At 37.5% G+C, this 25177-nt stretch overlaps 3 protein-coding genes, 2 long non-coding RNA genes and 1 pseudogene across 7 annotated transcripts; 3 read left to right on the forward strand and 3 right to left on the reverse strand.

The window, feature by feature from the left end:
- Nucleotides 1-3: 3 nt before the first annotated feature.
- LOC133735322 (uncharacterized) lies at nucleotides 4-1336 on the reverse strand. The gene is made up of 3 exons (XR_009858941.1): nucleotides 1143-1336; nucleotides 998-1045; nucleotides 4-344 (listed from the first exon to the last, which is right to left on the reverse strand). It is a non-coding gene; the product is annotated as an uncharacterized LOC133735322 (long non-coding RNA).
- A 908-nt stretch (nucleotides 1337-2244) lies between these two features.
- LOC133735899 (uncharacterized) lies at nucleotides 2245-3582 on the forward strand. The gene has a single exon (XM_062163345.1). It carries the CDS (start codon nucleotides 2245-2247, stop codon nucleotides 3580-3582), a length of 1338 nt encoding a protein of 445 aa, XP_062019329.1.
- A 149-nt stretch (nucleotides 3583-3731) lies between these two features.
- LOC133740099 (uncharacterized) lies at nucleotides 3732-5471 on the reverse strand. The gene is made up of 2 exons (XM_062167955.1): nucleotides 5000-5471; nucleotides 3732-4685 (listed from the first exon to the last, which is right to left on the reverse strand). Exons 1-2 carry the CDS (start codon nucleotides 5321-5323, stop codon nucleotides 3819-3821), a joined length of 1191 nt encoding a protein of 396 aa, XP_062023939.1. The 5' UTR covers nucleotides 5324-5471; the 3' UTR covers nucleotides 3732-3818.
- A 3564-nt stretch (nucleotides 5472-9035) lies between these two features.
- LOC133735902 (disease resistance protein RPV1-like) lies at nucleotides 9036-15842 on the forward strand (annotated as a pseudogene).
- A 986-nt stretch (nucleotides 15843-16828) lies between these two features.
- LOC133735323 (uncharacterized) lies at nucleotides 16829-19003 on the reverse strand. The gene is made up of 3 exons (XR_009858942.1): nucleotides 18839-19003; nucleotides 18694-18741; nucleotides 16829-17442 (listed from the first exon to the last, which is right to left on the reverse strand). It is a non-coding gene; the product is annotated as an uncharacterized LOC133735323 (long non-coding RNA).
- A 129-nt stretch (nucleotides 19004-19132) lies between these two features.
- LOC133735319 (TMV resistance protein N-like) lies at nucleotides 19133-24629 on the forward strand. 3 transcript variants are annotated; one of them, XM_062162738.1, is made up of 5 exons: nucleotides 19133-19181; nucleotides 20520-21171; nucleotides 21401-22490; nucleotides 22600-22878; nucleotides 22977-24629. In XM_062162738.1, exons 2-5 carry the CDS (start codon nucleotides 20678-20680, stop codon nucleotides 24498-24500), a joined length of 3387 nt encoding a protein of 1128 aa, XP_062018722.1. In that variant the 5' UTR covers nucleotides 19133-19181; nucleotides 20520-20677; the 3' UTR covers nucleotides 24501-24629. The 3 variants fall into 3 exon arrangements, with proteins under 3 accessions (XP_062018722.1, XP_062018721.1, XP_062018723.1); XM_062162737.1 differs by lacking the exon at nucleotides 19133-19181 and adding an exon at nucleotides 19192-19869; XM_062162739.1 differs by lacking the exon at nucleotides 19133-19181 and having other exon boundaries at nucleotides 21039-21171; nucleotides 21384-22490.
- The last annotated feature ends 548 nt before the right edge of the window (nucleotides 24630-25177 follow it).

Below are 25177 nucleotides of genomic sequence, written 5' to 3' on the forward strand. Positions count from 1 at the left end.
TGGCACAAAATTGAAAATTGAAACATTACATAATTAATGACTCCGTTAATATTTTGTTCAAGTTGTACGTTTATTCAAACTCTAGTCTTCCAACTCGGGATAAGCATAGAAAATGTGAATGGTATTCGGAAACACCACCAGCTCCGCTTGATTCCCGCGTTTCTTCAATCCCTCGTGGTACCTCTTCTGCCACCAGCAAGTTCATGAGGCGATGGTGGGTGGTTGATGGCGTAGTTTGGGAGGCAAGAGGCGTCAACTGCAAAGGAAGCGGCGGAGAGGAAGAGGCGGACAGTCCACGGCATAGCTGGGGCTGGGGAGCTTTGGAGAAAAAGGCTTCATTTTGGCTGAGAACATTTTTAATTGTATCAATATAGTAAAACGAATGAAACTTTATGGAGAAATGAAGATATAATTTAGATCACAACAATACGAATGACAAGATTGTTAACAATCACAACAAGCCATAACTAAGATCAACACATTGTTCAATGATCAAAAGATCAAACAGAAAACACATCTGATAAATTCTGACCAAGACGAGCAACATAAGAGACTGTAATTCACGGATTAAGCTAATCTAGAGACTCTAATTAAAAAAACCCGAGAAATTCTTGTGATGCTACATGCTAGAATTCTGCATTTACTTACACTATTCATGATAAGAACAAAAATCAGAGTCACTACCAGAAATCATGATTATTCTCATACAATTCAAACTGGGTCTCAAAAGTTTCATAATGCACATACCCAGAAGCCCTTATCTAGAACTGAACAAGATCACAACAAGAAGCAGCCTTCTTTTCAGAACTTGGTTCAGAAAAACCAGAATTTGGCAACAATCACTAGAAAAGATTACATAGTCATCAAGCAATAAAGCTAACTAATTTCAGAGCCTTATGATTACATCAAAATGGGGCATACCCAATTCCACAATCTAACAGCGACCTAAATTAGCTGGCATCGAATTGAAAACAGGAAAATGGAGACGATGCATTACCTGGATGATAGCTGTGGATACAGCGAAACCGACATAGAGATCAATGATCTGAGATTTCAACACAAAAACAAAACCAATATGAGAAATTTGGTTAACATCTTTGAGAATTTCAATAGAAAAGAAAAAGAGAGAGAGAAGAAAAAACCTTGAGAGCGGTAGGAGTGGCAGAGTAAGCCGATCTCAGAGAATTGAAAAGGGCAAGGGCGTCCTGGCTCGTAGAGGACGACGATGACGAAGGCCTCACCATTTTCGAAAAAGATTGAATTGAGTTCAACTCCGGCAACCCCTTCTTCTTCTTCTTCGTCTCTCTCTATTTCAGTGTCTTGCTTGCTCTACTAGATCCAACACATAACACACTGCGGTCTCGGTTGACCTAAAAGGTTAGGCCTTGGGTAATATCGTCATTTCACTAACTATTTTGTGGCCCAATAAGAGCAAGTTCACCCGTTGGGTCACCAGGTCACGGTCACCACGTCACCAGGGCACCAGGGCAGGAAACTATTCACTGCCACTGGATCTTTGCTTCCACCCGTTGGGTCAGGGTCACCAGTCAGTTACTGTTCATCGAATATTTTATTAATTTTTTTTTGGAAAATGAGAAATGTATGATGTAAATAAATAGTATTGATAAACAATTTGAAAATGCAATCAAAGAAATTTTTATTGGTAGACAAATTATATGTCCACCGACACTCTTTTTTTTTTTTTTTTTTTTTTAACTCTACCGACACTTTTATCCCATATACACCACCGAATAAGTTTTTGAAAAGTGTGAAAATATTTAAAACTCCACCGACACTTTTATCATGTACACCACCGACAAAGTTTTTGAAAAGTGTGAAATTTTTTTTAACTCCACCGACAATTTTGTCCACCGACAAGTTTTTAGAAAAGTGTGAAAATATTTAAAACTCCACCGACACTTTTATCATGTACACCACCGTTGGGGTTTTTGAAAAGTGTGAAATTTTTTTGAACTCCACCGACAATTTTGTCCACCGACACCACCGACAAGTTTTTGAAAAGTGTGAAAATATTTAAAAATCCACCGACACTTTCATCACATGCACACCAACGACAAATTTTTTGAAATGAGTGAGTGATAACCCACCGACACTTTTATGTGTGAAAAATTTCAATAAATAGACATGATGTTTTCACTACATACACACACCATCCGAGCTTAACAAACCTTCACTCTTTTCATATCTCTAGCATTACATATTTCCTAAATTTCCCTCGTTGCAATGAACAATTTGTGGGATCAAATTCGACGGTCTCAGGATGAAGATGATGAAGAGATGATGGCCACCAACGCCATTGTCATGGCTGCAGTCGCAGAAGAATCTGGAAACCAACACCGAGGGCGCGGTTCTCATCCGGGTCGTGCACCAAATGAGGAACGATTTAGAGAAGAAAGGGGCAAAGGTATGTTGGCCGACTACTTTGTCGACCGGCCAGTGTTCAAAGATCCGGATTTCCGAACACGTTACAGGATGAGTCTCAATCTCTTCATGCGTATATCTACTGACCTTTGCCAGTATGATCGTTACTTTGTTCAAAGGTCAGATGCTACCGGCAAAGTCGGACTGCTTCCGGAGCAGAAGATGACAGCTGCCTTGCGAATGCTTGCTTACGGTGCAGGGGCAGATCAATGTGCTGAGTATTGTCGGATGGCGAAATCCACCTCCGTCGCAGCCCTTCAGCACTTTACACGAGGAATTGTTGATCTTTACTCAGCAGAATACCTCCGCGCTCCTACTGCAGCCGACCTCAGACGACTTCTTGCCAAAGCTGAGAAGAGAGGTTTTCCAGGAATGATTGGGAGCATCGACTGTATGCATTGGCAATGGAAGAATTGTCCGACAGGTTGGGCTGGACAATATAGTGGTAGGAAACAGATCCCCACTATCATCCTGGAAGCAGTCGCATCTTACGACACCTGGATTTGGCACGCATTCTTTGGAATGCCCGGGGCATGCAACGACCTGAACGTCTTGGCAAAGTCTCCGTTGTTTGATGAGCTTACCGCCGGTAGAGCACCTCTGATCCAATTCCAAGTTAACAACAGAGCTCACAATCTAGGGTACTATCTCGCCGACGGTATTTATCCTCGATGGGCGACTTTCTTGAAAACTGTTCGAAATCCTACACGCCCCAAGGAAATCGAGTTTGCAAAGGCTCAAGAGGGGTATAGGAAAGATGTAGAGAGATGTTTTGGTATATTACAGTCACGGTTTGGCATTGTTAGAGGAGCTGCTCGTGGGTGGCATAAAGAGGACCTTCGATACATTATGTTGACGTGTATTATATTACACAACATGATTGTCGAAAATGAACGACCTGAAGACAGCGATGATGAGTTGGAGTCCGATGATGAGGAGGATAACAATATGAGGCCCAGGATTGCTGAGGTATGGGAGGGACCAACCGGTAGAGACTTTGATCCTGTTGGTAGAGATGCTCATCATATGAACGGATTCATGGACCGCTACCAACAAATTAGATCTGAGCACAGTCACTCCAACCTTCAGGAAGACATCATTCAACACTTTTGGGAATTTCAAGGCAATAGGAGTATCTAGATCTGCTATTTGTGTGTGTTTTCTATTAGTTTTTATGTTTTTAATTATGTTTGTGTGGTTTCTACTTTAGTTTTTATGTTTTTAATTATGTTTGTGTGGTTTCATTTAGCTTTTCATTTGTATTGGCAATGGACAAATAAATTTTCATTTCATCAATCTAATATTACATAAGTGAAAAACCAAGCATTGGAATCATAACAATACAATTATTTAAAATATATAACTCCCTAATTTTCCTAATCCTCATCTTCATTAGGAATCCAATTTGTGTTTGTGGGGTCATCCATATGGTTGGGGTTGGTGGATTCACCCGAAGAGAAAGGTGGGGAATGGACACCACCGGTGAATGGTGGTTGTGGGAAGCCACCGGGGAAAGGAGGTTGTGGATAATACCCACCGGGGAAAGGAGGTTGTGGATAGCCACCGGGGAAAGGAGGTTGTGGATAATATCCACCGGTGAATGGTGGTTGTGGGAAGCCAGATCCACGGGTTGCATCTTCAGCTTCTTTCTCCGCAATTTTTTTTTGTTTTCTTTGCCAGTAATTCTTTTTGGTTGGCGTCATCTTACTTGTGTCCATCTCCATAATACGCTCTTCCCTCTCTTGATTTTTGAATTGTTGATCTTGAATATCCAATTGCAAGCGTATATAATCTCGTTGTTGTTGGTCACGGAGATGTCGAGCATATTCCTCATCACGTTTCTCCTTGGCAGACAGCATTGATGTTTGGTTGGTTGCTATAGTCTCCACAGCGGCTGTCAGAGGACTGGAATCATTAGATGCTTTCTTTCCTTTCCGAAGAGCTTCTTTGGCAGCCTTCTTTCCTTGAGGCCTCACCGAAGGATTGGGAGTTGCATCGGCGTTTACCTCATCTGCATCTATGTCCAACTGGACATGAGAATCAGGAACGGATTGTTGTGTGTGCATCGGTTCAGTTCCTCCCCTGAAGGTTCCTCCAGCCGAAGAGGAATGGTTTGGAATGTCATCAAATTGTTGAAACCCCTTAACAATCTCGTAACATTCTAAACTAATGAAATCACCTTTTTTTGGTTTTCCTTTCGATTTGGTCATCGCAGCTCTCCACAAATCTTGTGCTTGACGTACCTATTTAATTTAAACAAAAAAGTATAAATCTATTAGTACAAATATAAACGAGGTACAATGTATCAACTATTTAAATATAAGGTGACTATAATGTATAATTTAAATAAAATGAAGTCTAAAGTATGATTATGAAGTACTAATTTGAAGTATAATTATCAACTAAATTTTAATATATCAACTAATAATTTAAAGTATAATTATCAACAAAATATTTCAACTAATAATTTAAAGTAAGATGTATCAACTAATTAAATTTTAATATACTCTAAAAGAATCATAAAAATTAATATTCGTGTTACACTACAAATTCATACCTCATCAATCATATTCGCACCACTCTTGTACCACAATTTCGCTTGCCTTAACGCACAATGCCAAGCATAAAGTTCGACTTTCAAGGTTTTCCACCTCCCTTGAAAAGCTTGCAATGTTCGGACATATCCATCCCAATGTTCGGCATAGTGTTGGCGTACCTCTATCCATAGATCATCTTTTCTTCGATCCGTACCGATTGCCGGATCTTGGCTAACAGCCTTCCAAGACTTGCACAATTGAATGTCTTCAATAGTCTGCCAACGTGTCCCGTCAATACTTGGATTTCCTACGGGTTGGACAATCGTATTGCCTCGTACACTCATATTGGAATCAAAAAATTGTAGAGTATGAAAGCTATGAGGAGAAGGAACAAAAAATTTTGAGGAAGAAAGATGATTTTTTTGGTGTGAGAGGTAAATTAGGAGGTGAGGTATTTATAGGAAATTGTGGTTATATTTTTTTTGTTACCGTTGTAATTTAACGGTTACAAACAATATATATATATTTTTCCTTTTCTCCATTTATCTAACTCCTTAATTGATGTCCATCAGATCTCATTCATAATTAAAACCAACGGTCAAGATCTGTGGACCGTTGGCTTCAATTTTCCAAGCAAACCAACGGCTAGACGCCACGTCAGGAAGACCACATGCCACAACCGGACAAAATCCGGCCTCCCACGCGCTGCAGCGTTTCCTCCGCTAGAAGACAAGCGAGTGGCCGCTACTCTACCTTCCTGGCGCGTCTCCCCTCAGCTCATCTTTTTGGGCCAGCTGGAGGCCTGGGTCACGGGCTCGGGGAGGAAGTTGCCCGAGCTGATGTCCTGGGTCATCTACTGTTGGGGAAGCCCAGCTCGGTGGAACGGTGAACAGTGAGTTTCTGGTGACTTCAGTCACCTTTTGACGTGGTGCCCGGGCACCACACGCCCCGGTGAACTTGCCCTAAGAGGACCAGAACACGTGGCTGACCAATAAGTTGGGAACTGCGACTCTCCTCCTCTCTCTGCGTCTAGCTACTTCTCCTGCCTCCAGGTAAAGCTTTTCATTTGGTTTTGTTATTTACATATCCAAATTACTATGCTTTTTGTATCTGATTTTTTCTTTCTTTCTGAATTTAATGTATCTCTGATTTCTAGAAACATTGAAGTTGGAGACTTTTAGTGCCGTTTCACAATCCCAGCAACCAAAAGAAGCATTAGCTCTTTTGCTAACCAAATGTTAATTGGAATGGAACAACTTAGCCAGTGCGTGATGTTGCTTCGAATAGTTGTCTAGTCTTTCCTGGCTTAATTATGGCATAGACGCATAAATTACTTCTGGTTGGAACTGAATTAGTGTTGTATTTATGACTGGAATGGTCAGTTTTATGTGTTCTTGGGTTGTTTGCTCGAGTGTAATCACATTTGATTCCTGTAGTGTTTTATATGATCCCTTCACTTTCCTCATTATGGATGTGCATACCAATATAGACTTGGAATCGCTAACAGCTGACAGCTACATTTTCTGTAATGATTAAATGCGGAATGTCCTCTATGAATTGCATCATTGATCGATTGATGAGTTAAATCTTCTTGGTATAATTCGAATAACTCGATTATCATTTAGATGTGTGTTAGTATAAGAATTGTATGTTGGCATTCCCCTTATACAAAACTTGAGTGTTCTAGCTAAAAGTGTGTGAGTGATTTGATCTAAGCATTTGGATCAGTAACACATGACAATGACGCACTGACTCATACGTTTGTTGGGTGAGTTTCAGTCATCACATTGTGCAGAATTAATTATCAGGATTGTTAGCTGTCTTCAATCCTAAGGTCGTCAACTTTTGAAACACTTGTTAGTGGTCTGCATCAATTTCTGCATGCTTGAAAAGTTCTGATAAGTGCTATGCACTCTTCTCGTGCATCCATGTGTTTTCCTTCTTTACATGTCATAGGGTCAGGATTTGAGATATTGTGATAAGTGCTATGCACCTTTCTGTAAGCATCCATGTGGTTGATTTAATTAAGTCATAGTGCTGTGCACTCTCCATGTGGTTGTTTTAATTAAGTCTTAGTACTGTGCATTCTTTGTGTCTACATGATGCGCCCATATGCCTTCTTTTTCTTTTTATCTTACAGGCTGGTGTCCCCTCACGTGGACTTGCACTTTGAGCGTTTAACAAAGTTCTTCTAAGCAGTCTGGGTGTATAAAAAGAATGCTTTGGTTCCATAAGTTGCATCGGTTTTGAGGTGTAGTGTCTGAGTTCAATGTTCAAGAGAATAAGTGAGTCATGAGTGTATTCTATTCTTAACATTCTCTTGTATTCAATACCGATGAGTTCAGTTGAGAAAATCAACTATGTTTGAGTTTTCAAGACCGATGTTTTCAAGACAAGTGGAGCACATTTAGAAGCTGTAGACAAATTACTGAGAGGTAGTTCAACTGGCTAAAAGAGTTTAGCTAGAGATAACCGAGTCCAGAGTTATCCGAGAGGTTGTAAGTGTACCTTGTATTTTGTTTACTATTTTATAGTGTGTGCTTAAGCACTTGGCCTGAGGCCCGCAGTTGTTTACCTCACTTTTGAGGGTTTTACTGCGTAAACATTTTCCTGTGTTCTTTACTTTTCTGTTATTTATTCTTATGCTTGCATATGGTAAATACTTTATACTGTGGTTAGGGATAGATAGGCTTTTCCAATCCCTCAACAACGTCCAGGAAAATTGATTGCAAATAATTGTTAATTGCCTATTCACCCCCCCTCTAGGCCATTCTAGTACTTTCAATGTGCCTAAACATTTGTTTCTTTAATGGCATCTATACACAGTATAAAAGGGTCTTGGCTTTTGTTTATGCACGTTGACTTTATGTATTGGGTTCGGGGTGAAGTATCCTGTGTAGGTTCATTGTTAGCAAGTGGGTTAGAATGAACCATGAAATGTCTCTGAAGGCTATGATCAATCCTGTTTTGCTGATATAGTTTGTGTTTAAGTCATATTTGGATTTCTTGCTGTTTATATCGAATACGTATCGTTACGTAGAAGATGAGTTATGTTGGTCCAATCCAACATCAGTTCTAGATTATTAGTTGCTGCACTCTGTGAACTCTCTTCTATTTAGTAGTTTAGTTTGATTACTTGGAACTTAAAAAACTACTATTTTGTGCTCCTTTTTAGCAGAAAAAACAGAGTAATCTCATTACAAATCTGGTGCCAAACATAAGAAGAAGATGCAATGGAATCCTCCAGTGGTTCAAGGCTTTCTGGGATGCAGAGACAAGTACTTGGTCTATACAGAAACTTCTTGCCGGCAGCTCGTTCAAAATCTCCTGAAGATCGACACAAGATTGAATCATTTGTATCAGATGAGTCCGCAGCAATGATAAGCAATTAGACCGCAAAAACTTCCTTTACATTGAGTAATTGCTTCATCTGGAAAGAAACAGCTTCCCCGAATACTGTTCGATTATCAGCCCTCAAAGTCGGTGTTTCTCAAGCAAAACATCCTGCACATTGAAGAGTTCCCCTTTATTCTTATAGACAAACTGAACTAGATTTAATTTTCTCCATTGTTTAAACAGAGTAACAACTAACAAAGGAGAAGAAATATTTAGCTAAACCACCATGTAGGGAAGTATAAATTGTTCAATTTATTGATGCTCGTAGTTCTCTGAGGTTATGAGTGTTACCTTTCAGATGATAATATATTTATTCATAGTCCAACTTTTTTTCCTGTTATTTGGGCTGATTTGATCCAGGATATCAAAAGTCAAAACCTTTGTATCTTTTTTACCAAGGTCTTAACTTTTAGTGTGGAACAACACTCTATAACTTTTAGTGTGGAACAACATTTTTTATTCTCAACAGGCCGTCTGCCGTTTGCGTGTGATAGAATTTCAAGCCAAATATGTCGATAATATTTGGGTGACACAAAGCACTTGTGTTTGTAGGACATTGTTGTACTGATTTACTTGGCGCCATTGTGAAACCAGTGGTCAATTTTTCCAACAACTCTTCACTAAAGAAGTAAAGAGAGGTATAGTATCTACTTTGATTTTTCCAACAATTCCTGCTCAAGTCTTCACCCACCACTAGATATGATAGATCTATCTCTCTCAAAAGTGAAGTCTCTCACCACTTGGCTTCTATTCTTTCTTGATCTTTTCTGTCACTGGAACGAATGACATGAACATCGATTGATCAAAAACTGCTATATTTGAAGTCCATCTGATCCCAACTTCAAATTTCCAAGAAACCCATGTTAAGTTCCAACTGATTTCTATCCCATTTTTGTATTTGTTTTTACAATTTTAATTTACTTACATATGTTGCTATGTTTCTGTTCTCTGTTTGAACATCAACTTTTATTGTTTTTCTTGCCTTTTTCTCTGGTTCGCATTTCTGCAGTTCTGCTCATGATTTATTGAAAAAGAGGCACCAGTTCTTAACTGATCATGGACTTATATTTTCAATTTCTCATGAATTTTCGGAACATAAATGTATACTTGGGCACTCATTAGTTTCAGTCATAACTTTTGGTCAAATAGGATATATGTGTTATGTAATAGTGTATCTGTATATGCATTTGCAGCTGCTGCTAATGTTTAACTGTCTATTACTCTGACAAGGGGTTTCAGCCAAATATAAGAAAAAGTAAAATTTGTTTTAACTGTGTTTCAATGAATCATTCTGACACCAATCGTGTTCTTGAGTATATTTCTTTTTAGTTTACAATCAGCTAGTGCTTTGTGTCTCTGTGTATTTTAGATACCCGAATAAGCTAGAGAAAGCAAAGGAATAAAAATCGACCACAGAAACCATAGCAGCTAATGTTTGTTGCTTCATAGTCAATTATACAACTCCTGTTTGAATGAATATTTATTTATAGTGGATTGACTAGGAATAATTTTCATCTTTTCTACTTTTTATGCAGTGGGGAAGAAAAACCAGGAAACACAAATACATGTTTTCCATGATAGTTGATTCCAAGCCTTGAAATAGCTAGTGTTGAAAGCTCCTGGGGTTACTTGTATATAACTATATATAGTCTTCGTACACTAACTCTTCTACAAGTAAGAAAGTAGTTTTCATTGGAAATGAGCATACAAAGAACCTCTACATCTTTCCCCCCATTAAATCCTCAGTGGAAATATGATGTTTTTCTGAGCTTTAGAGGCAATGACACTCGCAAGGCTTTTACAGACCACTTATGTACACTGCATTGGAACATCAAGGAATCATAACTTTCAGGGATGATCCTGAACTTCAAAAAGGGGGAGCTATTTCTCCAGAACTTTTTGCTGCAGTTGAAGAATCAAGATTTGCTCTCATTGTTCTCTCAAAAAATTATGCATCGTCAACATGGTGCTTGGATGAAATTGTAAGAATTCTTGAATGCATGAAAGCAAGAGAAACAGTGCTGCCAATTTTCTATGATGTCGATCCGTCTGATGTACGAAAGCAAACAGGGAGTTTTAGAGAAGCCTTCGCTAATCACGAAGAAAGGTTTAGAAATGACAAAGAGAAAGTGCGAAGCTGGAGATATGCTTTAACAGAAGTGGCAAGTTTCTCTGGGTGGAATTCAAAGGAATGGTATGCATATACTCTTTTCTTTTTGTCTCTTGCCATTAATTTACAGTAATTAATTTTTGCGCTCTTCATTTTGTTTTTCACAAATAATATAGGCAGCTAACTAATTGAGCTTATGAGGCTTTTCTTAAATGTCATTACAAGAATATAAAAGATCGAAATCAAGTCCAATGCAGACACATTTTCATTAACTAAATCTTCATATCAATAACCTGATAAGTTTAGTCTATTCTGTGTTGTAGGTATGAATCAAAGCTCATTAAAGATATTGTTGAAGTTATATGGACAAAATTGCAACCGACATCATGCAGTTATGCAGAAAATCTAGTTGGAATTCACTCAAGATTGCAGCAACTCAATTTTCTTTTAGGTGTAGGACTGGATGACGTCCGCTTCATTGGGATATGGGGAATGGGCGGGATTGGTAAGACAACTATGGTAAGAGTGGTGTATGAGAGAATCGCTCGTGAATATGAATTTAGTTTCCTTCTTACTGATGTTAGAAACTCCGTTGAAAAAAGTGGTCTACTTAATCTACAAAAGCAACTTCTCTTTGGGATTTGGACAAAAAAGGCCGACATATCAGACCTCCATGATGGAGCCACCATTATAAGGAGGTTGTTAGGTCACAAAAAAGTTCTTATCGTTCTCGATGATGTGAACCATTCAAGCCATTTAAAATATTTGGCAGGAAGCCAAGAGTGGTTTGGTTCAGGGAGTAGAGTTCTTATCACAACTAGAAATGAGCATTTGTTGATTGAACATGGAGTGGAGAGAAGATTGAAGGCAGAAGAATTAAATGATGATGATTCTCTTCAACTTTTTAGCTGGAAAGCATTCAAAAGAGGTTACCCTGAAGAAGATTTTATTGCTTTGTCAAAATCTGTTATAAACTATGCCAAAGGTCTTCCTTTAGCTCTTGAAGTACTGGGTTCTTTTTTGCATGGAAGAGATCTAAGTGAATGGAAGAGTGCATTGAAAAAACTGGGAAGAGTTTGTAACTTGGAAATTTTTGACATACTTAAAATAAGTTACAATGATCTAGATTCCGAAGAGAAGAAAATATTTCTAGACATTGCATGTTTCTTTAATGGACAGGACAAAGATCGAGTAACTGAAGTATTAAATAGTTGCGATGTTTCTGCAATTATTGGAATAAAAGTCCTGATGGAAAGATCTCTCTTGACTGTTTCACATGGAAGACTAAGGATGCACGATTTGCTCCAAGAAATGGGACGGGAAATTGTCCACCGTGAATCTCCTAATGAGCCGGGCAGGTGCAGTAGGTTGTGGCTTCTTGAAGACATCAAACATGTCTTGACAAATAATACTGTAAGAGATTTAGTACAAGAATAATTTGAATTGTTATTTGCTAATACGTTATATGACAAGTCAGTCTACTAAATCTGCTTATTATGATATGATAAAATTGGTTTAATAGGGAACTGAAGCAATAGAAGGCATATTTGTGGACTCAACCGAGTCAGAAGTAAAGGTGGACATGAATCGAAAATCATTTTCAATGATGAACAAATTGAGATACCTGAAAATTAATAATGGAAATCTACCCAAGGGGCTTGAATATCTTCCCAATAGTTTACGGATTGTTGATTGGACGAGGTATCCGTTAAAATCTCTACCATTGCATTTTAACCCTCAGAAGCTGCTGGAACTTTGCTTGTGTCATAGTTGTATCAATCATTTCCGGATAGGAACTGAGGTATACTATAATTACTGTATCATTCTCATTTCATTATACACCCAATTTCTAGAATATTTAATGGAAAAAACCCACCTATTATTTCTTTTCAATCTACACCCAATTATTGCCAACTAGGATAAAATATTAGATTTCATTTTTCAAAGAATTACACAAATTGCCATAATTTAAATCTGATGACAAACATAAATCAACTAGCAAAATTAACGTCATCTTTAAATACCTTAATTGTAGATCTTTTTTATTGGTCCCTTTATTATCGCAATTTTCATTAAATTCATCATGATTGCTAGAATTATGGATATTTTTTTACATGCATAATTTTCTGAATTCAAAAGTTATATAGATTTAAGTGAATGTGATATTTACTTTTTGATAATTTAAACTTTCTATTTTAAAAATAACTTTCTGTTTTACTTGCAACCTAACCTAAAGGTAGAAGTTTAAAGTAACTTTCTGTTTGATTTCTAGAAATTTTCTTATCAGCCTATTTATTAGAATCATTTTTAACATCAACCTCTTTCTTAGGTACTCTATCATTGCGAGTTGACCATGTTTATTAGGTTGAAAGTCTCTATATTATACCTATATGCGTATACCTATATAATAAGCTAGGTATCTGATCATCAAAACACTTTTTCTAGTTAATTTGATTTCAAGTATGTATCTGATATATAGGAGGTTTTTTTTGTTTTTTTTGGGTATGACACAGACATCTCTATATTACAATTTTTTTTTTTTTTTTGTATCATACCTCTTTATTAGGTTTTCTACTATATTATACCTATGATTGTAGAAGATACGATCTTTTTTTAGCTTGAAGGTTTATGGTATTCAAGCCTCACTTTCATCTAATTACTTAGTAGGTAAATTAGAAATGTAGTAGTTGAGAGTAAAAGCTATCATGAGATTAATATGACAATATACCTAAAAAAAAGAAGAAAGTAATCCAAGAACAAGATACATACCTTACAATTAGAAATTTTTCGAGAATATAGAGAGACACCGAATGTGAGCCTAGGAGTGAAAACACAATAACAAAAGCTTTTTTCCCATTTCTTGACCCCATCTTGAATATAATCCTTTTCTTTTCTTTAAGAACATTTCTTTAGTTGTTCTTCATAGACACAAGCGAGAAGTATCATACCTGCTTGCCCCTCGCCCTTTCTTTCAAGCAAGAAAAACATTTTCTCCCAGTGATTGAATCCAAATCTCTTTCCATCTTTTGAAACAATAATTGACCTCATCAAGGAAAAGAAAATTGAAAATCTATTCGAAAAGAAAATACCTACATATAAGGAAAACAAGAATTGAAATTTGTGCTGGAAATGAACTACTATTGTAATGAGCACATGTAGAAATATATACTCAAGTCAGTAATCAAAATATAGATCGAGTAAGGAAGAAATTAAGGACGTAATTGATTATGATAATTAAAGTCCAAATGAATTGATTTTTTAGCTTAATATTTCAAATTCAAATGGATGATAAGATTAAGCAAGATACTTAATTTAACTCTCCATAATCAGAAGGGCATATTAGGTATATCAAAGAATGAGAAAAACTATTAATTATAGACATATACTCTATATGGAAGGTTTGCTTATGTAGAATGGGTGTAAATTGAAAGAAAAATATCTATGGGTTTTTGTCAATAGAAGCTTATATTTTTGGGTTTATATCTAATTTTCTCTTTATTACTTAAAATAATTGTTGAGTATATCATGGAAGCTAATTTTTTCTATGCTTTTTACTTGACATGCAACCTTTATACAATTTGAAAAGCATTAATCTGAGTCACTCTCTGAATCTTGTCAACTCCTCAAACTTTAAAGGTGTGCCATATCTCGAGTTCCTGTTTCTTGAAGGTTGTATAAGATTGTGTGAGGTTGACCCAGGAATTGAAGTGCTTGAAAGACTTACTGTGCTGAACTTGAAAGATTGCAAGAATCTTGTACATTTTGCAAGTAGTGTACGTGGCTTAAAATCTCTCAAAGTTCTTAATCTTTCTGGTTGCTCAAAGGTTAACAAACTACCGAATGACGTGGGACTTTTAGGAAGTTTGGAGAAGCTTTATCTGAAGGACACTGGCATAAGAGAACTACCTACGTCTACTAGAATGCTTGAAAGACTTTCTCTGCTAAACATGGAAGATTGCAAACATCTTCTGTGTCTTCCAAGCAGTGTAGGTGGTTTAAAATCTCTCAAAGATCTCAATCTTTCTGGTTGCTCAAAGCTTGACAAATTGCCAGATGAGTTGGGTCATGTTGCCTGTTTGAAGAAGCTTAATGTGAGTGGGAGTGGCATAAGAGAAGTGCCCTCCTCTATTGGTCTTTTGAAAAACCTCGAAGAGTTATCTCTTGGTGGATGTAAAGCACAATCACCTAAATCATGGAGTATGATCTTCAACCCCTTTCAGTTATTGCTAAAAAGAAGTTGCATTCCCGCAAGATTGTCGTTGGCTTGTTTATCTGGTTTGCATTCATTAACCTACCTGAATCTAAGTGACTGCAATCTTTCTGAAGAAGCAATCCCCATTGACTTTGGATGCTTAGCCTTATTGAGAAGATTAAATTTGAGGAAAAATCAATTTGTTAGACTACCCGAGAGCATTGGCCAACTCTCTAGGCTTGAAAATCTTCAGTTGGATTGGTGCCGCAAGCTTCGGACATTACCAGAGCTTCCATCTCATGTACGGGTAACACTTAAGAATTGCATTTCATTAGATACAATGGTCAATCAAATAGGAGAATGCAATTCCGTGTTATTTGCAAGTTGTGTTAACTGTTTCAAAATGGTGGAGAATGAAAGCTACAAGCGTGTAGCACTTTCGTTGCTAGCACGCTACCTTAAGTTTCGACGTTGGAGTTCTTCCGTACATTTTAAGCATAGAACATTTGACTTCATTGCTCCTGGAAATGAAATTCCAGAGTGGTACAATCACCAAAGTGTGGGGTCTTTGATAACTGTAGAGCTGCATCCAGGTTGGTTTAGTAAAAAGTGGATGGGATTCGCCTGGTGTGTCGTTTTTAGACCCCTAAAACCACTCCCGTCTTCGGTTGAGATGAACATTGTATGCTCATTGAAGATTAATGGACAACCCTTGGCTGGCTTTGGTAAATCGTTTGGGTTTGGGGAAAAGTGCGATCAACCTAAGTCGGATCACATTTGGTTCTTCTATGTGCACCGTGATGTTAGATACCCTAACCAAGAGTGGCAGGATATCTACTATCAGCTTGTATTCTCATTTAGTGCCTTCTGCTTGGGGCCACCAGGAATACGCGCCCTAACAAGTCTGCAATTGAAGGATGTTCGTATCCAAGAGGAAATTGTGCAAGTGAAGAAGTGTGGTGTGCGTATGGTATATGAGGAAGATGCGGAGGAGCAGAGCAATGTTGGCACTAATACCGAGCGAGGCCTTCAACACTCTGATGATGAAGATGATGCAACATCTAGTAGTGCAAGTCAGGCTCATCCAAAAAGAATTAAACTACTCCACCTTGACGGCGGAGGACCCGGTGGAAGCCCTTATATTTATGACCAGAAACATGGTTAATACCTTTTTATTTTTTTTATTTTTTTGGGTGATTAAGAAGGAAAACCTGATTGTAAAAAGTTCTTGTCAACCAAGCTGCAGTTTCAAGGGTTACTCCACTCTTTGAACAAAAACCCTGATCTTCCCTCTGCGTGTCCGGCCAACTTTGGCGGAAAGGTTTTCCATGCGGGTGGCAACAACTTCGGCCTTGTGTTGTATGTTTGCATTATAGACCCAGCGTCATGGCATGGTCTTTGGGGAAGCAACATTTGATGTGAAGTTTAAGATTGCCAATGGTGATGGAGGAGGGAAAGGCTTCTACCATGAAAATCCACTGCATTATCATCACTTTAACGATATTGATTCATGGTTTACTAATCCATATCAGTTTGGGAAGAAGTACCAGAGTCCAAGGCTTTATAGTTACTATGAATTCCAGGATGCTTTCATCATGTAATTAAAGTCACTCTTTCACATTGTCCCTCTCCCTGGCTAATGAACTCCAGGATGCCTAATGAAAAGTTGGTTCTGATTCTATAGTTCATTTGTTTATTAATTGTACTTACTTTATAGAATGAGAAATGCTATAATTCATAGCGAAATTGGTTTGCCAACTATCGAAAATTTTCAGTTAAGCACACCACACTATCCCCAGAAAATCTAATTCATCTGCCATTCTCTTTTTCTCACTTTCAGTGCACATACGGGGGTGCGTTATTTTTGACTTTGGAATAGGGCTTAAGCTCAATAAGGACAATGGCCCGTCTGCGGTGATTGTTGAATCTAATGCAGGGCAGTTCTCATTGTCATGCAGAGATTCACCTGCCTTCTTTTGAGTGTCAGCTAGAAAAAGGCACCGTGTTGGTTTTGTTAATTCAGTTCAAAGTCTGACAGATATATATGGATCGGCCTACATTGGAGTGTTATGTATTGCCAGGCAAATGGGATCCCTTTTGTTGAGAAAAAATCATTGCTGGAGCCATGTAGACTACCTGGTCACAGCAGCAAAGTAGATAATCAAATAAAGAATTAAAAGGCCCAAGAATTAATTAACCAACATCAAGTTGCAACACAGGATTTCATTTAGGCAATAGAGAAGTGGATATGGTGAATCAAACAGTTGTAAAACATGCGCTCAGCGTGTAATCAAATAGTTATAAAGGGAGGGTTGTTGGGCTCATGGTTGGAAAAGAAGTGGTCTATAGGACATTATGTCCTTTAACATATAAAGCCCAAACACTCCAACAAAAACAAATTTTAGGACTTTTCTCTATCAAGAACTGAGACTCAACTTCACAACATTGAATCGATATCAAGACAAATGATATGTAAATAATATTTTCATGTATGAGTTATGCTACATGTTGTCATGCTCATGTAATGCCTATATCCTAACAAATTTTGATATTCATCATGCAATTTATGTAGTAGAGCTTCATGTCTTGTGTCCGAGTATTAAGATAAGACCCCAAGAGGTAGAGGAAAACTGGACTAAAGCTTGTGTTTGATTAACTGGTATATGTCCTCTTCCTTGAGTTATATGACTTGCATTGTTTAGTTTGTCTAAAAGTTTGATTCTTCAAGTCCCTTTTCACATTACAGCAACTGGTGCTTCAAAAGCCTTTTAAAAGCAATTCACAAGTCAGACCAGATTCTACAAACCAAGTATGGAAAAACATTTATTTTATAGATGCTAGCATAATGGTGACTTGTGGAACACAAAACTATACATACAGTCACACCTCAATGTAGAAAGCCTTATGATTGAAACAATTGAAGCATGAAACAGAACGTATGCATTTATACTGGAAAAAAAAGAAAAAAAAAATAACAACAACAACAGGTTGTTAATCCTAGTTGGTGAGATGCAACTAATTTCAATTTATTGAAATGCATAACATCATGTCCCCAGAAATGCATGTTAAATTACAAGAAACCACAACTACCAAGATAAGAAAAGCCATGTCATTTTTTTTTTTTGAAATAAGAAAAGCCATTTCATTACTGTTACTTAAAAAGAAAGATGCTTGGCAACAAAGACCATCAAGCACTAAAGTTAACTTATTTCAGACAAGTTCAAATGCCTAAAATATCTCAATTGGGTGTAGTTGAAACTAATCCCTCTGCTTGCAAATTTCTTCTGAACTCTCTTAAGCTTTGAACACAAAAGCATATGTTAACTGAAGAACAAGGCTTCATTTTGGCGGAGAATGTTTTTAATTGTATGAATATAGTGAAAAGTATGGAACCCTATGAAGACAGGAAGATATAATTTAGATCAAAACAATACGAATGACATGATTGTTAACAATCACAGCAAGCATAATTAGGATCAACACATTGTTTCAATGATCAAAAGATCAAACGGAAAACACATCTGATAAACTCTGACCATGATGAGTAACACAAGAGAGACTGTAATTCACGGATTAAGCTAATCTAGGGACTGAAGTTCAAGAAAACGAGAAATTCTTGTGATGCTAGAATTCTGTAGTTACTTACACTATTCATTATAAAAACAAAAATCAGAGTCACTACCAGAAATCATGATTATTCTCATACAATTCAAACTGGGTCTCAAAAGTTTCTTAATGCACATACCCAGAAGCCCTTATCTAGAACTGAATAAGATTCCAACAAAAAGCAGCCTTCTTTTCACAACTCGGTTCAGAAAAACCAGAACTTGGTCACTCGAAAAGATTACAGAAGACAATTCAAGCAGTCAACTTAACTTATTTCTCAGATCAATAAAAAAGTTTTTCCATTTACTTCAGACTACATCAAAATGGGGCATCCCCAATTCCACAATTTAACAATTACCTTAATTAGATGGAATCGAATTGAAAACAGGAAAGTGGAGACGATGCATTACCTGGATGATAGCTGTGGATACAGCGAAACCAACATAGAAATCAATGATCTGAGATTTCAACACAAAAACAAAACCAATATGAGAAATTTGGTTGAGATGTTTGAGAATTTTAATAGAAAAGAAAAAGAGAGAGAGAAGAAAAAACCTTGAGAGCGGTAGGAGTGGCGGAGTAAGCCGATCTCAGAGAATTGAAAAGGGCAAGGGAGTCCTGGCTCGTAGAGGACGACGACGACGAAGGCTTCACCATTTTCGGAAGATTGCTCCGGCAACCCCTTCTTCTTCTTCGTCTCTCTGTTACAGTGTCTTGCTTGCTGTACTAGATCCAATCTGCGGTCTTGGTTGACCTAAGTTAGGACTTGGGGACTAATATCGTCATTTCACTAACTCTTTTGCGGCCCAATAAGAGGACCAGAACACGTGGCTGACCGATAAGTTGGGAACTGTGACTCCTCCTTTCTCTCTCTGTTTTGGCTGAGCTACTTCTCCAGGTGTGCTTTTTCATTCGGTTTTGCTAATCACATGTCCAAATTACTATGCTTTTTGTATCTGATTTTGTTCTGAATGTTATGTATCTCTGATTTCTGGTAACATTAGTCAAAGTCAGTGTTTCTCAGGCAAAACATCCTGCACATTGAAGAGTTCCCCCTTTATTCTTATATGCATACTGAGCTGGATTTAATTTTCTCCATTATTTAAACAGAGTAAAAAAAGGAGAAGAAATATATAGCTAAACCACCATGTAGGGAAGTCTAAATTTAGCAATTTATTGATGCTCGTAGTTCTCTGAGGTTATGAGTATTGGAAAATTCTGCTCTACAGCACTGGAACAAATCCCTATTTGTTTAACTCATTTGAAACCCGTGGTCAATTTTTCCAACAACTCTTCACTAAAAAAAAGTATAGTGTCTATTTAAAATTAGAGGAACCCCACTGGAACCTACCTGCGACAGTTCGACCGAAAGAAGAAGCATCGATCATCGGTCTATTCCTGCTAAAGTCTTCCATATGATATGATAGATCTATTTCTCTCTCAAAAGTCAAGTTTCTCACCACTTTGCTTCTATTCATTCTTGATCTTTTTTTTGTTAATGGAACGAATGAAATGAACATTGATTGATCGAAAACTGCTATATTTGAAGTCGATCCGATCCCAACTTCAAGTTCCCACCGAACCAGGTTAAGCTCCAACTGATTTCTATCCCATTTTTGTGTTTATTTTTACAATTTTAATTTGCTTGCATGTGTTGTTATGTTTCTGTTCTCTGTTTCAAGATCAACTTTTATCGTTTTTGCTGTCTTTTTCTCTGTCTAGCATACTGCAGCTATGCTCATGATTTATTGTAAAAGAGGCATCAGTTCCTAATTGATCATAGGTTTATATTCAGAATTTCTTATGAAATTTTGGAACATACATATGATACATGTACACTTGGGCACTCAGTAGTTTTAAGCATAACATTTGGTTATATGGAGATGTGTTATGGAATAGTATATGCATCTGCAGCTACTGCTAATGTTTTAACTGTCTTTCACTCTGTCGAGGGGTTTCAGCCAAAAATAAGAAAAGGAAAAATTTGTTTGACTTTCTTTCAACGAATCATTCTGACACCAGCCAGTCGTGTCCTCAACTATATTTTCTTTCTAGTTTTCAAGGAGCTAGTATTTTGTGTCTGTGTACGTATTTAGATACCAGTATAAGAGAAAGCAAGGGAATAAAAATCAACCACAAAGACCAAACCAGCTAATGTTTGTTGCTTCATAGTCAATTATACAACTCTTTTAGTTTATAGTGGATTGACTAGGAAATTATTCTACGTTTTATGCAGTGGGGAAGAGAAACCATGAAACACAAGTACACGTTTTCCATGATAGTTAATTCCAAGCCTTGAAATAGCTAGTGTTGAAAGCTTCTGGGGTTACTCGTATATACAGTCCTTGGACACTTACTCTTCTATGAGTAGGAAATTAGGTTTCATCGGAAATTATGAGCATACAAAGAACCTCTACATCTTTCCCCCCTTCACCTCCTCAGTGGAAATATGATGTCTTTTTGAGTTTTAGAGGCGAGGATACTCGAAAGGCTTTTACAGACCACTTATACGCTGCATTGGAACATCAAGGAATCATAACTTTCAGGGATGACCCTGAACTTCAAAAAGGTAAAGCTATTTCTCCGGAACTTTTTGCTGCAATTGAAGAATCAAGATTTTCTCTCATTGTTCTGTCACAAAATTATGCATCGTCAACATGGTGCTTGGATGAGCTTGTAAGAATTCTTGAATGCATGAAAGCAAGAGAAAGTGTGTTGCCAATTTTCTATGATGTTGATCCCTCTGATGTACGAAAGCAAACAGGATGTTTTAGAGAAGCCTTCATTAATCATGAAGAAAGGTTTAGGGATGATAAAGAGAAAGTGCGAAGGTGGAGATATGCTTTAACTGAAGTGGCAACTTTCTCCGGGTGGAATTCAAAGGAATGGTATGCATACCCTCTTTTCTTTAATTTTGTCTCTTTCCATTACATTAATTACAGCAATTAACTTCTGCGCTTTTCACTATGTTTTTCACAATAATCAATAATGTAGGCAGATAACCAATTTAAATGTCATTACAAGAATATAAAAGAAATCAAGTCGAATGCAAAGACATTTTTATAACTAAATCATCATATCAATAACATCATAAGTTTAGTCTATTCTGTGTTGTAGGTATGAATCAAAGCTCATTAGAGATATTGTTGAGGTTATATGGACAAAATTGCAACCTACATCATTCAGCTATGCAGAAAATCTAGTTGGAATTTACTCAAGATTGCAGCCAGTCAATTTGCTTTTAGGTGTAGGGGTGGATGATGTCCGCTTCATTGGGATATGGGGAATGGGTGGGATTGGTAAGACAACTATTGTAAGAGCGGTGTATGAGAGAATCTCTCGTGAATTTGAATTTAGTTTCCCTCTTATGGATGTTAGAAGCTCCGTTGAAAAAAGTGATCTACTTAATTTACAAAAGCAGCTTCTCTCTGGGATCTTGACAAAACAGGCCAACATATCAGACCTTCATGAAGGAGCCACCATTATAAGGAGGTTGTTAGGTCAAAAAAAAGTTCTTCTCATTCTTGATAATGTGAACCATTCAAGCCATTTAAAATATTTGGCAGGAAACCAAGAGTGGTTTGGTTCAGGGAGTAGAGTTCTTATCACAACTAGAAATGAGCATTTGTTGATTGAACATGGAGTGGAGAGAAGATTGAAGGTCGAAGAATTAAATCATGATGATTCTCTTCAGCTTTTTAGCTGGAAAGCATTCAAAAGAGTTTACCCTGAAGAAGATTTTCTTGATTTGTCAGAATATGTTATAGATTATGCCAAAGGTCTTCCTTTAGCTCTTGAAGTACTGGGTTCTTTTTTGTATGGAAGAGACCTAAGTGAATGGAATAGTGCATTGACAAAACTGGGAAGAGTTTGTAACTTGGAAATTTTTGACATACTTAAAGTAAGTTATGATGGTCTGGATGATGAGGAGAAGAAAATATTCCTAGACATTGCATGCTTCTTTTGCGGAGAGGACAAAGATCGAGTAACAGAAGTACTGATGAGTTGCGATGTTTCTGCAATTATTGGATTAAAAGTTCTTACCGAAAGATCTCTCTTGACTGTTTCGCATGGAAGACTATGGATGCACGATTTGCTCCAAGAAATGGGTAGGGAAATTGTACGCCGGGAATCTACTGATGAGCCAGGCAAGCGCAGTAGGTTATGGCTTCCTGAAGACATCAAACATGTCTTGACCAAAAATAATGTAAGAGATTTAGTACAAGAATAATTTAAGTTCTTATTTGCTAATACATTATATGACAATTCGGTCTGCTAAATCTGCTTTTTATGATATGATAAAATTGGGTTAATAGGGAACTGAAGCAATAGAAGGCATATTTGTGGACTTAACCGAGTCAGAAGTAAAGGTGGACGTGAATCGAAAATCATTTTCAATGATGAACAAATTGAGATACCTGAAGATTAATAATGGGAATCTACCTAAGGGGCTTGAATCTCTTCCCAATAGTTTACGGCTTCTTGATTGGACGAGGTATCCGTTAAAATCTCTGCCATCACATTTCGACCCTCAAAAGCTGCTCGAACTTAGTTTGTGTCATAGCTGTATTAAACATGTTCGGATAGGAACTGAGGTATCCTACAATTACTATATCATTCTTTTATTACTTATAATAATTGTTGAATATATCATGGAAGCTAATTTTTTCTATGCTTTTTACTTGACATGCAGCCTTTATACAATTTGCAAACCATTAATCTGAGTCACTCTCTGAATCTTGTCAGCACCCCAAAATTTAAAGGCATGCCATATCTCGAGTTCATAGTTCTTGAAGGTTGTATAAGATTGTATAAGGTTGATCCAGGAATTGAAGTGCTTGAAAGACTTATTGTGCTGAACTTGAAAGATTGTAAGAATCTTGTGCGTCTTCCAAGCAGTGTAAGTGGCTTAAAATCTCTCGAAGATCTCAATCTTTCTGGTTGCTCAAAGCTTGAAAAATTGCCAGATGAGTTGGGTCATGTTGCTTGTTTGGAGACACTTGATGTGAGTGGATCTGGCATAAGAGAAGTGCCCTCCTCAATTGGTCTTTTGAAAAACTTGAAAGAATTATCCCTTCATGGATGTAAAGCACAGTCACCTAAATCCTGGAATATGGTGTTCAACCCTTTTCAGTTATTGCAAAAAAGAAGTCACATTCGCGCAGGATTGTCGTTGCATTGTTTATCTGGTTTGCATTCATTAACCAAACTGGATTTAAGTGACTGCAATCTTTCTGAAGAAGCAATGCCGAGTGATTTTGGATGCTTGTCTTCATTGAGAGAATTAAATCTCAGCAGAAATCAATTTGTTAGACTACCTGGGAGCATCGGCCAACTCTCTGGACTTGAAACTCTTCTCTTGAATCAGTGCCGTAAGCTCAGGATATTACCAGAGCTTCCATCTTATGTATGGGTAGACGCTAGCAACTGCATTTCATTAGATACATTGGCCAATCAAAATGGACAATACAATTCGATGCTAGAAGGAACATTTGTTAATTGTTTCAAAATGGTGGAGAATGAAAGCTGTGGGAGTATAGCACTTTCATTGCTAACACGCTATCTGAAGTTTCAACATTGGGGTTCGTCCGTACATTCTACCCGTAATTTTAGCTTTATTGGTCCTGGAAATGAAATACCAGAGTGGTACAATCACCAAAGTGTGGGGTCTTCAGTAACTGTAGAGCTGCATCCAGGTTGGTTTAGTAACAAGTGGACGGGATTCGCCTTCTGTGTCGTTTTTAGACTTCTCAACCCACTCCCGCCTTTGGTTAAGATGTCCATTATGTGCTCATGGACGGCCAATGGACAATCCTTGAGCAGCTTTGGTCTAGGGTTTGGTGAAGAGTGGGGTCTGCCTGTGTTGGATCACACTTGGTTCACCTTTTTGCCCCGTGTTGGATTCTTTGAAGAGTGGCAGGATATCTACTATCAGCTTCTAATCTCATTTCATTTCTGCCACGTGGATGCCGCAATAATAAATGAGGAAATTCTGCAAGTGAAGAACTGTGGGGTCCGTATGGTATACGAGGAAGATGTGGAGGAGCTTTGGCAAACATTAATGAAGCAAAACAATACCAGACCAGGCCTTCAACACTATGATAATGATGATGATGATGCAGCATCTAGTAGTGCAAATCGGGCTCATCCAAATAGATTTAAACAACTCCACCTTGAGGGGGCAGGACCTAGTGTAAGCCCTTACATTCATGACTAGAAACATGGTTAATGCATTTTTTTTTTTTGTGTGTGAAAAGAATTCTTGCTTTCGTATGAACACATGCATTACTTTTCATTTGGTTAATTATGCCTGCCGGTGTGATTGATCCTTTGCTCGATGAAGCAGTAATATTTAGATTTTGAATCTCTCTTTTATTTTATTGTCATGTATATCCTGAAAAATAAATTAATATGGAATTGAAAATCAAAAAATAATATAATTGATTCCGTGAATGTAATATGAGTGATGATGCTTTAGCTAAGAATAGCATTGAGAATGATCTTGGTCTCACTATCTTCGAAGCCCCTCTTGTCTATGTTTCACAAAAGCATACATGCATGGATCATATTGATGAAGTTTCAAGATCTAGCAGTAGCTGTTATGACCAGTTTTTTTTTTTTTAGGCCTGCTGGGGCTTCCTTGTAACTAAAAAAAAAAAAACAACAATATAATTGGTGAGTCTATTAATGTTCTATTTTAGTTGCATTAACTAATTGCGCTTATACGAAATTTCTGACTTTTTGAATAAAGTCTAAAGAGTCTTCCAACTCGGATAAGTATAGAAAATGTGAATGACATTTGGAAACACCGTACCACTACCTCCGCTTGTTTCCCGCGTTTCTTCAATCCCTTGCCACGGATCGAATCCCCTAACATACACAATTGTCGCCGGA

Source organism: Rosa rugosa, chromosome 3, assembly GCF_958449725.1.
Source record: "Rosa rugosa chromosome 3, drRosRugo1.1, whole genome shotgun sequence".
Lineage (NCBI taxonomy): Eukaryota > Viridiplantae > Streptophyta > Magnoliopsida > Rosales > Rosaceae > Rosa > Rosa rugosa.